At 36.1% G+C, this 14,581-nt stretch overlaps 1 protein-coding gene across 1 annotated transcript; it reads left to right on the forward strand.

Annotated features, from left to right (window-relative positions):
- Nucleotides 1-2,408: 2,408 nt before the first annotated feature.
- LOC120290884 (S-adenosyl-L-methionine:benzoic acid/salicylic acid carboxyl methyltransferase 3-like) lies at nucleotides 2,409-13,898 on the forward strand. Its single transcript, XM_039307546.1, has 6 exons — nucleotides 2,409-2,483; nucleotides 3,100-3,531; nucleotides 3,756-4,010; nucleotides 4,587-4,724; nucleotides 12,036-12,042; nucleotides 13,755-13,898. The coding sequence occupies exons 1-6, from the start codon at nucleotides 2,409-2,411 to the stop codon at nucleotides 13,877-13,879; spliced, it is 1,032 nt and encodes a 343-aa protein (XP_039163480.1). The 3' UTR covers nucleotides 13,880-13,898.
- Nucleotides 13,899-14,581: the final 683 nt, after the last annotated feature.

Below are 14,581 nucleotides of genomic sequence, written 5' to 3' on the forward strand. Positions count from 1 at the left end.
TCATAGGATGCCGACCTTGACTTGGTAATCATTGGCCCTTTCAATGCATTTTCTTCATCATGGCGGAATTTATACGAATCCTCTTTCGTGGCCACCCGCAAGTGGGAAAACATGCAATAGAAGAATCGACAATAAAAAGTTTTTTCTTGACTTCTGCTAACCAATCATAGGGCAGGTCCAATGGTGAGGATTCATAAGATGGGACCATAAGTATTGATATGAGAATTTTTGTAGCGTTCATCTGTTATCAAAGCCTATGCGTGAGTCCAGTCGTATTGGCTAACAAGCGTGAGAAATGCCTGAATGAAACTGAGCAAACAATGCGTGGAAATCTTAGGTTGAGCTTAGCAGAGTACTATTTAGACACGTTTATTATTTTGTTTTCACTTATGAATAAAAAATAATAATTTGACTTGTTTTTAGTTCAATCAAACATTTCATAATTAAAAGCAATGTGCCCTGTTCAATTTATAGTGTCTCTCACTCATATTATTAAAAAAATTGAGAATTTGAATTGGAGACCTAGATGTACAATGTTAGGTGAACTAACATGGCAAAAATAATATATTTCATCATCACATTTCCTTGTCATAAATCACGGGACAATCCAGGGATACACATTTTGGCCCCACAAAATGCACAAAGCAATCCAATCTTGTTTTCTGGAAATTGAAACCTTTTCTTACGTGCACGACCACTGCAAATTCTTCAGATCAACTTTTCTCCTACCCCGTGTTTCCATTGGGGCTGTGGGCGCGTGCGCTAGTGGGCGATAAGCTCTTGACGCTTTTATGACGTCATCGTCGAATGAGTGAACTAGGTTTCTCACGCACCATCACACCACGTCATCCATTCACGATCTATTCAAATATTCAAAGAATCGAGATGCAATTTCCTTGCGATGGCCTTTCTAGTCAAATTTACCGTAAATCAGGTGTTGTCAAATCAAATGATGATATTTAAATTCTCATCATCACATTAGCTTCCAGAAAGAATTACTTGGATCACCGTACTAAATGCCCCGAGAGTTCGATGCTAAAGAACAACTATTAGAGTAATCCCCAATATTGGCTTAATTAGTTGGGACGTTGAAGATTCTCAGTTCAAAGATTAGAAGCTGCCTGTTTAAATCTCACTAAATGTGTTCAAACTGTTCTAGATTAGGGCCTGTGCAAAAAGCCTAAATCTAATGGTTCATAGGGCATAATGGATATTTCATGGGCCTATAAGGTAGCCGAGTTTTTGTGTCGTGTCCTTGAGTTATAAAGCACAAAAATTCTCTCTGGGTGAGACTATCAATCATCAAATACGACCACTTACTAGGATTTCAAGTTTTGAGATAACCACTGGGGGTTCGCCCCAGTGGCCACCCTTCCAACATGGAAGGGGGAGGTGAGGGGTTCAAATCCCCACCTCCTCAGGGGGGGGATGGGGGTAGGGACGCGTAAGTTTCGCGAGTGGGTTGCGACTCCCACGCCCTGCAAGAGGCAGGGCATAAGTCTGCGAGTGAGTGTAGAGTAGGATTAGAGTAGGACTGACAAAAAAAAAAAAGTTCTGAGATTAATATTTAGTACATCATCAATTGTGAAGCTTTTTAATCAACGGATAGAATTTCATAATACATATAGAATAAGTTGGTCATGATAATTGAATCTCTGTATGTGTCATGAGAGAGGGCCACCCATGAGATACTCAAATTCCTTTTAAAAAGCACCTTAAGATCTAAGTGGTTCAATGAGAACTTTTTTTTTTTTTTTGGTCAAAGTTCGATGAGAATTGGATTTGACAAAATTTTACACCTTTTACACCTTTTAGCATGACCTCTTGGAAGACAGATTATTCCATCCCCACTAGGTCAATCACCTTGGTAGTGACTTTGTTCCTGTAGATTGTCCGTTAGGACCCTTGTTAAGAGAGCATGAGAAAATTTTCTCATGATATGCACGAACTGAATTTTCAAAGTGCATCAACAATTTTTTTTTTTTGTTATTTAATTTTTTTCACCTAGTGTTTTAAGACAACTCGTTAATAAAACTCATAAAAATGAATAACGCCTTTAATGTCAACCACATGCACGGCAATATGACGTGTATCTAGACTCGTCCTATGTATGGAGAAGCACATGCCGACATGAATCTTATAAGTACCTTGCCCAAATTTGTCCTTTATTTGGAAGGAAAAAGAATTCACATGGCAGAGAGAGATCCCACCAAGTGGACATATCCGTGCAAATCATGCCCATGCGTGTTTCACATTCGAACTGTGAGTTCACATAGAATTAATGTGAAACATCGAGACACAAATGTCTATAAATAGAAGTCTCAAACCAATTCAAATACAAGCCAATTAGAGCAACGCCACACACACGTTCGAGAGCGAGAGCGAGAGAGAGAGAGAGAGAGAGAGAGATGGAAGTCATGCAAGTACTGCACATGAATGGAGGAATGGGAGAAACAAGCTATGCTAACAACTCATTGCTTCAGGTACGTCTCTCATTGCTTCGCTGATGATGTACCGGAATATAGTCTCTTCATTCTATATCAAACTAGGGTTCCTTTTCATTTACCAAGATTTGAAATTCTATAAACGAAAACGCCAATTTATTCAACCCTTTGAGGCCGGTAACTATTAATTCAAGAATTCAAATGATCACCGTAATTTGTAGATACATTTTTCAATCAACGAGACTTCTCTTGAAGAAAAATGTACACGAACGGGGTATATTAAAGTGCTACTTATCATTCAAAAATTCAAATGATCACCCTACTTCGCAAATACACTTTTCAATCAACAAGATTTCTCATGAATAAGAATGTACCCAAAAGGGGTATATTAAAGTGCTAGATTTTACAAAATTGCAATATGGGACAAACTCATTCCTATGACACTCTAATTTGGATTAACATAGCAAATACATGGAATCCACAAAATTTGATCGTTCTATATGAAGTTTGCACTTTTCAATCATGAAGATATCATTGTACAAGGATGGAAGATATATCTAATAAATGAGATTTATTTCTTTGTACCTGTAAAAACTAAAGATGCAGATTTTCTATCTTTATCTTGAGTTAATGCTTTCTCCTTTTCCTTTTGTAGAAAAAGGTGATAATGATGACGAGGCCCATAACCGAGGCAGCTGTCACAGCTCTCTTCTCTGCCACCAACACCACCTTCCAGGCAGGCCTCGCCATCGCCGACTTGGGCTGCTCCTCTGGCCCCAACACTCTCTTCGCCATGTCTGAGATCATCACCATTATGATTGATGTCTGCAAGGCGACGAACCATGAAATGCCGGAGTTCCGAGTGTTCTTAAACGATCTCCCAGGGAATGACTTCAATACCATCTTTGGGAGCCTCTTGCCGAGATTCAAAGAGAAGTTGAGTGAGCAAATGAAAAGCAAGTATGGAGCGTCAGCGACATTGCCATGCTTCTTCAATGGCGTTCCTGGTTCGTTCTACGGAAGACTGTTCGCTCGGGAGAGCCTGCACTTAATTCATTCTTCATATAGCCTCATGTGGCTGTCGCAGGTAAATTTTTAGCCCCCAGTTTCATTTGTACAGCCTCATGGGAAACATCTTGTCCATAAATACTCTTCTCATCATTGATATTGTTCACTGAAAACTATTGTCCAACCTTTTCTTTTATTGGATAAAGTGAAGTATGCGACAGTGGAGACACAATTTTGGGGTTTTTCTGTATAGTAGTTGTATATCAAACTCAGTCTCTCTGTCTGGTTTTTACTTTTTGTCAGGTCCCACGAGGATTAGAGGGAAACAAAGGCAACATATACATGGCGAGATCGAGCCCTCCGAAAGTGCTTAGGGCATATTTTGAGCAATTCCAAAGGGACTTCTCAACATTCTTGGAGTGTCGTGGGCAAGAGTTGGTGGTGGGGGGGCGTATGGTTTTGACCCTCCTAGGTCGAAGAAGCGACGATCCTTCAAGCAAAGAGTGTTGCTACATTTGGGAGCTTTTGGCTATTGCTCTCAATGAGATGGTCTCCGAGGTAATAAAAAAAAAATCAAAAGAGAACTTGGATAATCGGGCAAAATTTAGGTAGAATTTTCTTACTGCCTCTGGTAAAAATTGGCACTCCGAGACCGATCATAACAATCAATTGGACAGCAAAAAAAATGCCATTATAATGCCATTTATACCTTTATTCCTGATTCTCAAGTACCTTAAGTATATGCCAGATGACTTCAAAAAATTTCTTGTGAACCTCTAGCCAGAATTTTGACATGAAATTTTTGAACGAAAGCAATAGCACAATTTGGAAATCCTACATAATTCATGCGATTTCTCTTCCTTCGGAATCTATTCAAGAAAATCAGGGTAGAAGAGATAAAATTATTAGGTGCTTTGACTGCGCTCTCCTTCCCTCTTAGGCATGGTGTAGAAAATGGAATCCAAATTTATATGAGAAGAAACGACATATATTAGTAGTATGCAATAGTTACATACCCAATTACATGATCAGGTAACTATGACTTTTCATGAAGATATAAAGAATTTATGATTTTGCAATTGTTTCAAATTTTCGGTAGTAGAATCTAAAATTTTACATGTAACATTAATGCAGGGACTTATAGAAGAAGAGAAACTGGACTCCTTCAACATCCCTCAATACACGCCCTCACCGAAAGAAGTACGATTGGAGGTCCAAAAGCAAGGCCCATTCTCAATCGATTGTTTGGAGGTATCTGAAGTGAATTGGAATGTATTTGTCGCGGATTTCGACCGTAATGTTGTTTCGAAGGATGGGGGATACAATTTGGCTAGGTGCATGAGAGCTGTGGCTGAACCCTTGCTCATCAATCACTATGGTGAAGAGATGATGGATGAGGTCTTTAAGAGATATAGGGCTCAACTCGCTACTTGCATGTCTAAGGAAAAGCCCGCGTTTGTCAATGTCATCATTTCACTGAAAAGAATTACTTAGATATATCACAAAAATTCACGAATAGATACACTACAAATGTATGTACGTTATGGTGAAGTTAAAATATGGATGTGTCAAGTGTGTTTACCATAGTTTGAAGAAGTGTCTGTTTCGCTAGTAAGTACTTCATGCATCTTATCTTGCGTAAGGAAAATGCATGCGACTTCCAAATTGAAGGGCTTGACATTTGAAGTTTTCTTTCAAAGAATATTCTGTCGTATATCCCCTTAATGCATTGGTTTAATTGAGCAAATTTGGTGTTTTATTGATTTATTTATGCTCGGAAATTAAAAATAAAAACCCAATTGAAGTATCAACGAACAAAATGAAAGGTAACTGAGAATGTAAACATTTAAAAAAAACTAATGAAGCTATCTACATTTAAGAACTTGGAGGCATAAATGATCTACAAGTAGGAAGTCACTTTAATAATATACAGCACTATGCAGAGGGCTTTCAGCAAAAGGACCCAGACATTTCGTAACTCGTTGTATACAGGGATGAAATTGGACAATGACGAAAAGTTCGAGAATTTAAGAATTCAAACGAACAAGCCCTTAATTAGCTCTGGCAATTTTGAATGGAGTAATGTTATAGATATTAACACTCATCACATTAAACAAGTTCCCTAGATGATATGGCAAACTGTAAGTGTTTATTCAAACTAATGTGCACATAACGCTGTAGACCTACGCTTGGACATGAACCTCGTTGAGTACATAAAATGCCTATTCAAAAACTTCAGGTCTGCTTTCAAGCATAAAGGCCGATCGTTAGACAACAGATTTATTAAAAACAATGTTTGGTTATGCTTAATCAATACAATCGTATTAAACGGCCTCTAAGTCACAAGTGCTAAAAGAACTAGATGCGGTAGATTCACTATTCAGATTGCCATTAAATAAGAAAAAGTATATAATAACCTTTCAGTTATTATATTGACAGGTTTAACGAAAGGGATTTTATCAAACGTTATGATCAAATTAATATATGAACCCACCGCATATAATAACTTAAATATTATATTTTTCCTTTCACATAGCTTTCTATATTGTATAAAGAAGGACAACCCACCAATGTATGAAAACAAGTGACGTGAATCAAATTCGATGCATCTGGCTCTGCCTCCATCTTAAAGTTGAGTACCTTGATATGGAAAAAGAAGAAGGAGAAGTTGACTACCGAACTATTTGTGTTTTAATAGCTGAAACAGTTAAGACAACGTAGGTAAATTAGATGATTAAACACGGAAACGTACTATATCCTAAAGAAGGGACTAAAACTGGAAGCAACATAGCAATCGAGAAAATCGCAGTCAATTTCAATATTCAGAATTAATTCAAGAACATGGAACGAGCAAATATAATAACTAAGAGGCTTTGTTTATTCACAGTTGAATTAGCACCTAATAACATTAGCATCTAAGCGGCAACATTAACCATACTTACATACTTTCAAAATTAGAGTCTTCTTGCTCGAGACACTCTGAAGTCTTCCAATTCTTGAAATTTCTTGTCATGGGATGTGCTGACCTTGACTTGGTAGACATTGGCCCTTCAAGGCATTTTCTTCATCATGGAGGAATCTATAAGGATCCTCTTTTCTGGCCACTAGCAAATGGGCCAAACATGCAATAGAAGAATCGACAAATCATAGGATAGGTCGAATAGCGAGGAATCATGAGATTGGGCGATAAGTATAAATTTAACAATTTTTTGTAGCGTCCGTGTGTTATGACAGTTTATGGGCGGGCCTTTTGTTATTGGCTACCAAGCGTGTGGACCCCGTGAAAGAAGCTGAGGAAATACTGCATGGAAACCCTAGGTTTAGATTAGTAAAGTACTTTTCAGATGCGTTTTTCATCTTGTTTTCATTTGTGAGCGAGAAAATAATTCGACTTGTTTTAAGTTCAATTAAGCCTTTCTTAGTTTAAACCAATGTCGAGTCATGCCTAATGTATATAAATGCAAACAAATGGCCAATGATCACTTGTATTAAACGATCCGATGTGGCAATTTCCCTATTCAATTATGTATCGTCTCCCACTCATATTATTCGAGAAATTGATAATTCGAATTGGAGACTTAGATGTGAAACAATAACTCTTCTTCTGCCACGTGCCAAACATTAAAAAAAAAAAAACATCATCGCATTTTATTTGTCATAACTCATGTGAAAATGCACGGGACACACATTTTGGGCCCCACAAAATGCATAAAGCAAATCCAATTTTCTTATGTACACGACCTTCGCAATTTCTTCAGATTAACTCTTCTTCTGCCACGTATTTCATGGTGGCGTCTGGTGCGTGCGCTATTGTGTGACAAGCTCCTGCAATGTGTCACACCAATATTAATTGATCACATAATATAACTATTATGAATTAATTAATTGCAATTGCAACATGTATGTGGCGCATGATTTTAATAATGTAACGTTTGAAGTTCAACGGCTTGAAGGTGGATGGGAATCTTAATTATAGCTGTTGCAAAAAAGTAATATCCATCCCTTGCTAATCGGTTATAATGAAAAAAATTCTATATACCAAGTTTAGTTAATTAGGAAAAATGGTTCAAAAAGTCATAAATCTATTACACAACAACTAATTCGGTTCTAAACCTTTCAATTATATCAATTTAATCATAAACTTTTTGATGATTTGCCAGTAGTCTTAAACATTTTGATGATTTGTTAATTTAATTTTAAATTTTTTTAATGATTTGTCAATTTAGTCATTCATGACAATTTTGGCTTGAAATTGCTAATATGTTGGTCTAATAAGCATTTGGCATCCTATGTGGCACGCAAGTGCTGGCGTGGACAATTTTTTTTTTTTTTAAATTTGTGATTTTTTTTTTCCTTTCCCTTTTCTCTTGCTTAATTCTTTTGTCCCTTTTTCCCTCTACTAGCCATTGTCGGGCCTTGTTGATGGCTAGAGAGGTCACTTGCCTATCCTCGCCTGAGGCCAACAAGGATGGTTCTTGCTTGAGGCTAACAACCTCTACTTGCCATCAACGAGGCTGGCAATGGCTAGCAAAGGGAAAAAGAAAAAGAAATATTAAAATATTAAAAAAAATTGTAAAAATTGTCCAAGTCAGCAATTTCCAGTTAAAATTAGTTAAAAAAACTAAATTGACAAATTGTTAAAAGGTTTATAACTAAATTAGCAAATCATAGAAAATTTTGGAATTAAATTAGCACAAGTGAAAAGTTTAGGACTAAATTAACAATTTTCATGAAGTTTTAGAACTAAGTATGCATAGTCGAAAGGTTTAGAATTGAATTGGTCGTTGTATAATAAATTTAGGACTTTTTGGACATTTTTGGCTAGTTAATTGAAACCTTTTTGATATCTAAATTTTGACAATCAATTTAGTCATTCATTGCATAGAAATGTTAGGAGTTGATTCTGACATAAACAGAATTATTTTTAATTTGCACCTACATAGTAGAAACATTTTCATTTAATAATATTAAGCCCGCACAAAGTGCATTTTTAATGGACTCAGGCAAGGAGTTTTAAACTTAATTGAAAATAATCGGATTAAACCCATAAAGTGCAGATTTCGGCCGGCCTATCTAATCTCCTTGATGAAGCCGGAATCCCCATATTTTGGATGTTCTGATTTAGGTAGATGGGGGAAACTTGCAAAGCGACAGTGCATGAGTCCTCACGAAATTTTGGTCGCAGGAACTATTCCAGTGCGCTTTGCTAATTCACATCTGAGTGGAATAACTTGGCAGAGGACATAAATGAGGGACAAACCTGGTGCAATGTCATTTGTGATTTTTTTTTTTTTTTTTTGCTTCCTTGATTCGCCAAGTCGACTGAGTCACCTTTGGGCAATAAAAGAAAGACCAATTGAAATTGATAGGAGGGGCAGAACAGAAAAAAAGAAAAAGAAAAAAGGATCAATAAATGAGGAAAGAACAATAAGACATGGTCAGGGCACGGGCGCCGAACAGAGAGAGAGAGAGAGAGGAGGCATTCTTAAGGGGAAATAAAAGAAATGTGTGCGCATGTTATATGAATAAAGAGAAAATGACATAAATGGTTCATGAATTTTTGACTTAATATATAATATGATATCTGAACTTTTAATTTGTTTTATGTGGTACTTGAAGTATAGCTTAATATGTAACACGGTTCCTGAACTTTTAATACCATCAAACATTTTCACTAATTCAGAGATTTAATTGAACATGTATTAAAAGTTAGAGATATCACATTAAACAAATTAAAAGTTCATGGACCATAAAGAATAAATTAAAAGTTTAGGGATCAAATTTTATATTGAATCATGAGCCAAAATTCATGGATCATTTGTGTCATCATCTTAAGGAAAAAAAATATATTTGTTAGATAAAAGGGAAAAAAAGGACAATGGCAATATTTGTTCAGTTACAAATCGAGGATTCTCGTTAGTTCCGCTGCTGAAGAGAAGACATTGGCACCGCCAACATAGGTTCGGAAAGGACTATGTCTTCGGCAAGATGTCAGCAGAAAAAAAGGGAAGAGAAATTTAGAGCAAAGGCAGAAATCATGGTTGTTACCCTAAGAAGATTCAAATCAAGATTCACGGCCATGCATTCCGCAGATGAACGTTCACATGGGTAATTTATTAACTCTATGGCGATTTTTGGATTGGATCACTTAGTTCAAAGCAAATAAGATCCACCCACGATCATAGAAACAGCTTCAGACTCCACAGGCCCAGAGGCAAGGAGGGGCAGAGAGACATCCACCTCACAATCCTCCCATAATATTTCATCTACTCACGTCCATCACCACCTTCACAGGCACTCTATCGCTCACTCGCAAGTTCACTACTCCGCCCGGCGTTTCTTTCTGTCCCCTCGACGATCTCCAATCGGCCAATGCGCATCCTGCCTCTTTACCTCGTCTCAGCCTGCTGCACCCCCAACCACTGGGACCAGCACCTTCCAGCCGTAGCGACTACATCCAGCAACCACCGGGACCACCGCCACAACACCCCTTACACGGTTAATGTACCACATTTGCCACGTCAATTTTTAAAGTGCCGAACTCAAACGAGAATATATCTTGCATCTTACCATGACAAATTCACAATTAATTGGCAACACATTTTTTTGGCTCTATTTCTATATTTTTTCTCATGAAGTTACATCAATCCTAGTGAGATTATAAACATACAAGTGCAGATGCATGCATTACAAATTAGTATTTCATTACCAAAAGAACAACACAAGTACCAAAACTTAGTACATGGAATACTTAAGTGTCAAAAGTTATTAAAGGTATAGTTAAGTGCCACCGTTTTGAAAATTTAGACACCTGAATGCTAAGTCTTGCGAGCTTGGTCGAAAATTCTACATGGCAATTTTTTAATAATAAAGTCACTACATGGCTCTTCGAGAGCCGAGTCAACAAAGAAAAGCTAAAATGATGCTATTTTGCCTATTTTTGAATTTTTATAAAAATATTAATTAAATTAATTTTAAAAAAAAAGGAGATGAAGATTGCGAAGGCGAAAGCTCAGCCCTTGTTGTCACCTCCCACGATCGTTGCGAATGGCCAACAATGGTGGGAGGAGGGTTGGCTAAGGTCGTCGGGCCCTAGCCGGTGGTCGGTGACTTTGGCCAATCGGTGGCGAAGGTCATGACCCTCCCTAGATCCAATAAGGGTTGTCAACCTTCACCCGGTCGGGCCAAGGGCCATCACCCACTAGGCCCTCCCCTACTATCGCCAATCCTCGCCCCGAGATATGGCGAAGGCTTACTAGTCCTCACCCAGCTAGGCCAAGGGCCGTCACCCATTGGGCCTTCCCTTTACCATCGCCGACCCTTCCGAGCAATGGTGGGTAGGTGGTGGCGAGGGGTTGCACAACCCTCACCTTTTGCAATCTACTTCTATTTAATATATATATATATATATATATATATATAGTTATTTAGTGTAATTTAATTAATAGTTATACTAAAATTCAAATCCGAGCAAAAAGACATTTTGGGCTCTTCTTTCCACGTTAGCATGCAAAACAATGTCATTTTGTACTTATCTAGTTGGAAAAATGTCAAGTCAGCATTTTAGTTGGATTTTTTTGCTATTGGCACTTAACCGATCCATTTTACTTTGATTTTAGCATGTAAATATACATTTCCGAACTTTTGACACAGAAATATCATTCCATGTCAAGTTTTAACACTCCCGATGCACGGCTCCCATATTTTGTTAGATACAAATAACAATAGGAACATAACACTTGAACATTGCAATCGTTTATCCTGAAATATACTATGGCTAAACCAAAAGATATATTTTATATTAACGAAATGCCATATAATTATTAAAATTGATGGAACCGTCTTCTTAAGCTTATAAGGTTCCTCGTGATTGGTTTGTGACGTTCATATCAGGTGATGAGCATTATATAATTGAAATATCATTATTAATAAAACTGCGTTGCTTTTTTTTGTCTTCAAACTTGTTTTTGTTTTGTTTTGTTTTTTTTTTTTTTTTTTTGTCTTTTCGATTAATATGGTTGCAGGTGGATATAGTCCAGACCTATAGCAATTTGGGCTTTACTATTCTAAATCTATAAGAATTTAAGTTAACCTGTATACGACCTACCCCACTAAACATAAATTAATAAAATGGTTTTGTGATCCATTCTGACATCTCCAATTCTTAATAAGACAAAGTCCATCTTTTGCAAAAACTTACTCTATGCTTTAATCTTCTCCATCTGCCTCTTTTATGCTTTTCTGCTCCATTTGATTAACAACACATGGCCCTTGTTTATTGAACGGAACTTTCTTAATAATAAGAAGTGTAGACAGATGAGACGACGCATGACCAACTTTGGCCTTATTACTGGAATAAAAAAATTCGTTAGTGATTAGGGAAGTATTTGTGTCGGTGACGTGTGAATAATTAATGCATCATTTTGCGCCGTGCTTCTTTGACCTAATGAAATGATGACCTCGGGTATCTTTTTTTCCAATTGCACTTTGATAGTATCAAGGTGAAAGTTACCTCAAATTTTCGGATACCTACCAAAGTGAAACTCTCCTCCTGTAATATCTAACTATCTATCAATAATTGAGTCATTAAGTGATTTCGGGCAAAAAAGTCATCTTTCTTTAAATAAGAAATGAACGAATTTTTATATAGTCTTTTCTTTTGGATTTGTTATCCACAACAATAAATTTTGATTTTTACCAAAAAAAAAAAACAATAAATTTTGATGATTTTTATGCAAAAAAAAAAAAAAGTTTCCAAGACCAATATATTTGAATTTTTTCTAACTCATAAGTTACTGTAAAAAGAGATATTTTTGGCTAAAAAATCAAATGCAATATATTTTGGTCATAAGATAAGTAAAGTTAGATTATGAACTTTCTAGTTTTTAACATAGTCAACTAGGAGTACAATAAATTAGATACATAATACCACATGTATACAATTTTTCTTTTTAATTCTTGAATTTGATCAGGTTGATTGTCAAATACAATCATTTATACATCATATAAAGTGAAGAAAACCTCCTTCGTTTAAGAGATTGAAATTATTATTATTTTTTTATTTCTGACATGTCAATCACGTTCTTCGTATCGTGTATATTATCAGTTATTGCATTCCATGATTTAATCATTCAATTTATGCATTTAAGTTCTATACTTTTCAATTTAGTCAATTTAATCCTAAACATTTTAATTATGTCAATTTAGTCAATTTAATCCTAAACATTTTAATTGTGTCAATTTAGTCATAAACCTTTTGCATGTTTACAAATTTAGTAATAATTTTTTTTTTAATGATTGTCCAATTTAATCCTTCATGCTAATTATGACTACAAATCATTGACGTAGGGATCTATCAAACACCGGCTATGCTAAATAACACGGCCAGCGTTAATGTGGACACTTTTTATAATTTTTTTTTTTTCTTTTTCACTCCACTAGCCATTGCTAGTCTTTAGTGATGGCTAATGGAGGTTGCCAGCCCTAGGTGACAATTGCCCTAGCAAGGGTTCCCCTCACTAGCCTCAGGCAATGGTCCCCATCACTAACCCCTGGTGAGTGCGGTCCTTACCTAGGCAAGGGTTGCCCTTCATTCAGGCCGGCAGAGGGAAAAAGGGGAAAATGTAATAGAAAAGGAAAGGAAAAAAAAGAAAATTAATTAAGAAAATTAATTAAATTGTCAACATTAGGATAACCAAGTCTTGATTGGATTGCCACATTAGCTATTTCTGCCCAAAATAGCTAGAATGACTAAATTGATAAATTGTAAAAAAGATTTAAGATTAAATTAGCAGAATTGAAAAATTTATAACTAAATTAGCTAATCATTAAAAATTTTATGTTTAAATTGGTAAAATTAAAATATTCGGGACTGAATTGGAATAAGTATAATAGGTTTCGAACTTTTTTGCTAATTTCCCCAAAAAATTAGAGAATGAGAGATAAAACTATGAGGTGCTTTGAGCGCACTCTTATTCCCTCTTAGGCTAGTGTAGACTTGATTAAAATGGAATCAACATTTACATGATAAGAAACATCATATATTATCACTATGCAATAGTAACATAGACAAGTAACTGTGAATTTTGTTATGATATTACGGTAATAGCTAATGTTTTTGCAATTGTCACTTCTTTGGTTGGAAAATCTAAAATTCAATATTTGCACTAATCCAGGGACTTGTAGAAGAACAAAAACTAGACTCCTTCAACACCCCTCAATACACACCCTCACCAAAAGAAGTACATGGGGAGGTCCAAAAGCAAGGGTCATTCTCAATTGATTGCTTGGAAGTGTCCGAAGTGAATTGGAGTATACTTGACACCAATTCTAACTCTAATATTGTCTTGAAGGATGGGGGATATAATTTGGCCCGATGCATGAGAGCCGTGGCCGAGCCCTTGCTCATTGATCACTTTGGTAAATAGATTATTGATGAGGTCTTTAAGAGGTATGAGGCTCTACTTGTTAATGGCATGTCCAAGGAGAAGAATGCATTCGTCAATGTTGTCATTTTGCTAAAGAAAATCACCTAGATGAATTGCCAAGAAATTACGAATAATTACTTTGCAGAAATATGTATTTTATGGTGAAGTTGGAATATCAACGTCACAGGTGCATTCATAATTGTTCAAAGAAGGCGTTCCTGTCTTACTTGTATTACTTCTTATGTCTTATCTTGAGTAAAGAACAAGAGACTTGTAAGTTGAAGGGCTTGACATTTGAGATTTAGTTTTAAGGATTTTTCTTTCCCCCAATTTTCCATATCTCTTGAGATGTTGCATCTAACTTAGAGACTCTTCATATTTTCTCTTGATTACGCTCCTTGATTGATATGCTATTTTAAATAGTTATCTAACAAAACATATAATAACTCTTCATTATGATACATTTAAATATACATAAATATATACAAATTTCTCAATTTTCTCTTATGCGTTATTCTTATCTTGGTATTAGAGTTACATTATCTTGAGGTGCACCCAAGTGCACACCCGGAGCATCCCTCTTATCTCGTGTCTTTTTTTTCCCCCAATAATTACTAAATATCCCTCTATCAATTGTTAGTCTCGCAGATGGTGATGTCAAGCGACGTCAACTTATTCTATCGTCACATAGCTTGTATAATA

This window comes from Eucalyptus grandis, chromosome 1 (genome assembly GCF_016545825.1).
Source record: "Eucalyptus grandis isolate ANBG69807.140 chromosome 1, ASM1654582v1, whole genome shotgun sequence".
NCBI lineage: Eukaryota > Viridiplantae > Streptophyta > Magnoliopsida > Myrtales > Myrtaceae > Eucalyptus > Eucalyptus grandis.

Bases quoted from the DNA above. Each gene is read 5' to 3' on its own strand.
- LOC120290884 (XM_039307546.1), top strand. From the start codon at position 2,409: ATGGAAGTCATGCAAGTACTGCACATGAATGGAGGAATGGGAGAAACA. The intron at 2,484-3,099 runs GTACGTCTCTCA...TTCCTTTTGTAG, and splicing joins CTAACAACTCATTGCTTCAG to AAAAAGGTGATAATGATGAC. The intron at 4,011-4,586 runs GTAATAAAAAAA...ACATTAATGCAG, and splicing joins TCAATGAGATGGTCTCCGAG to GGACTTATAGAAGAAGAGAA.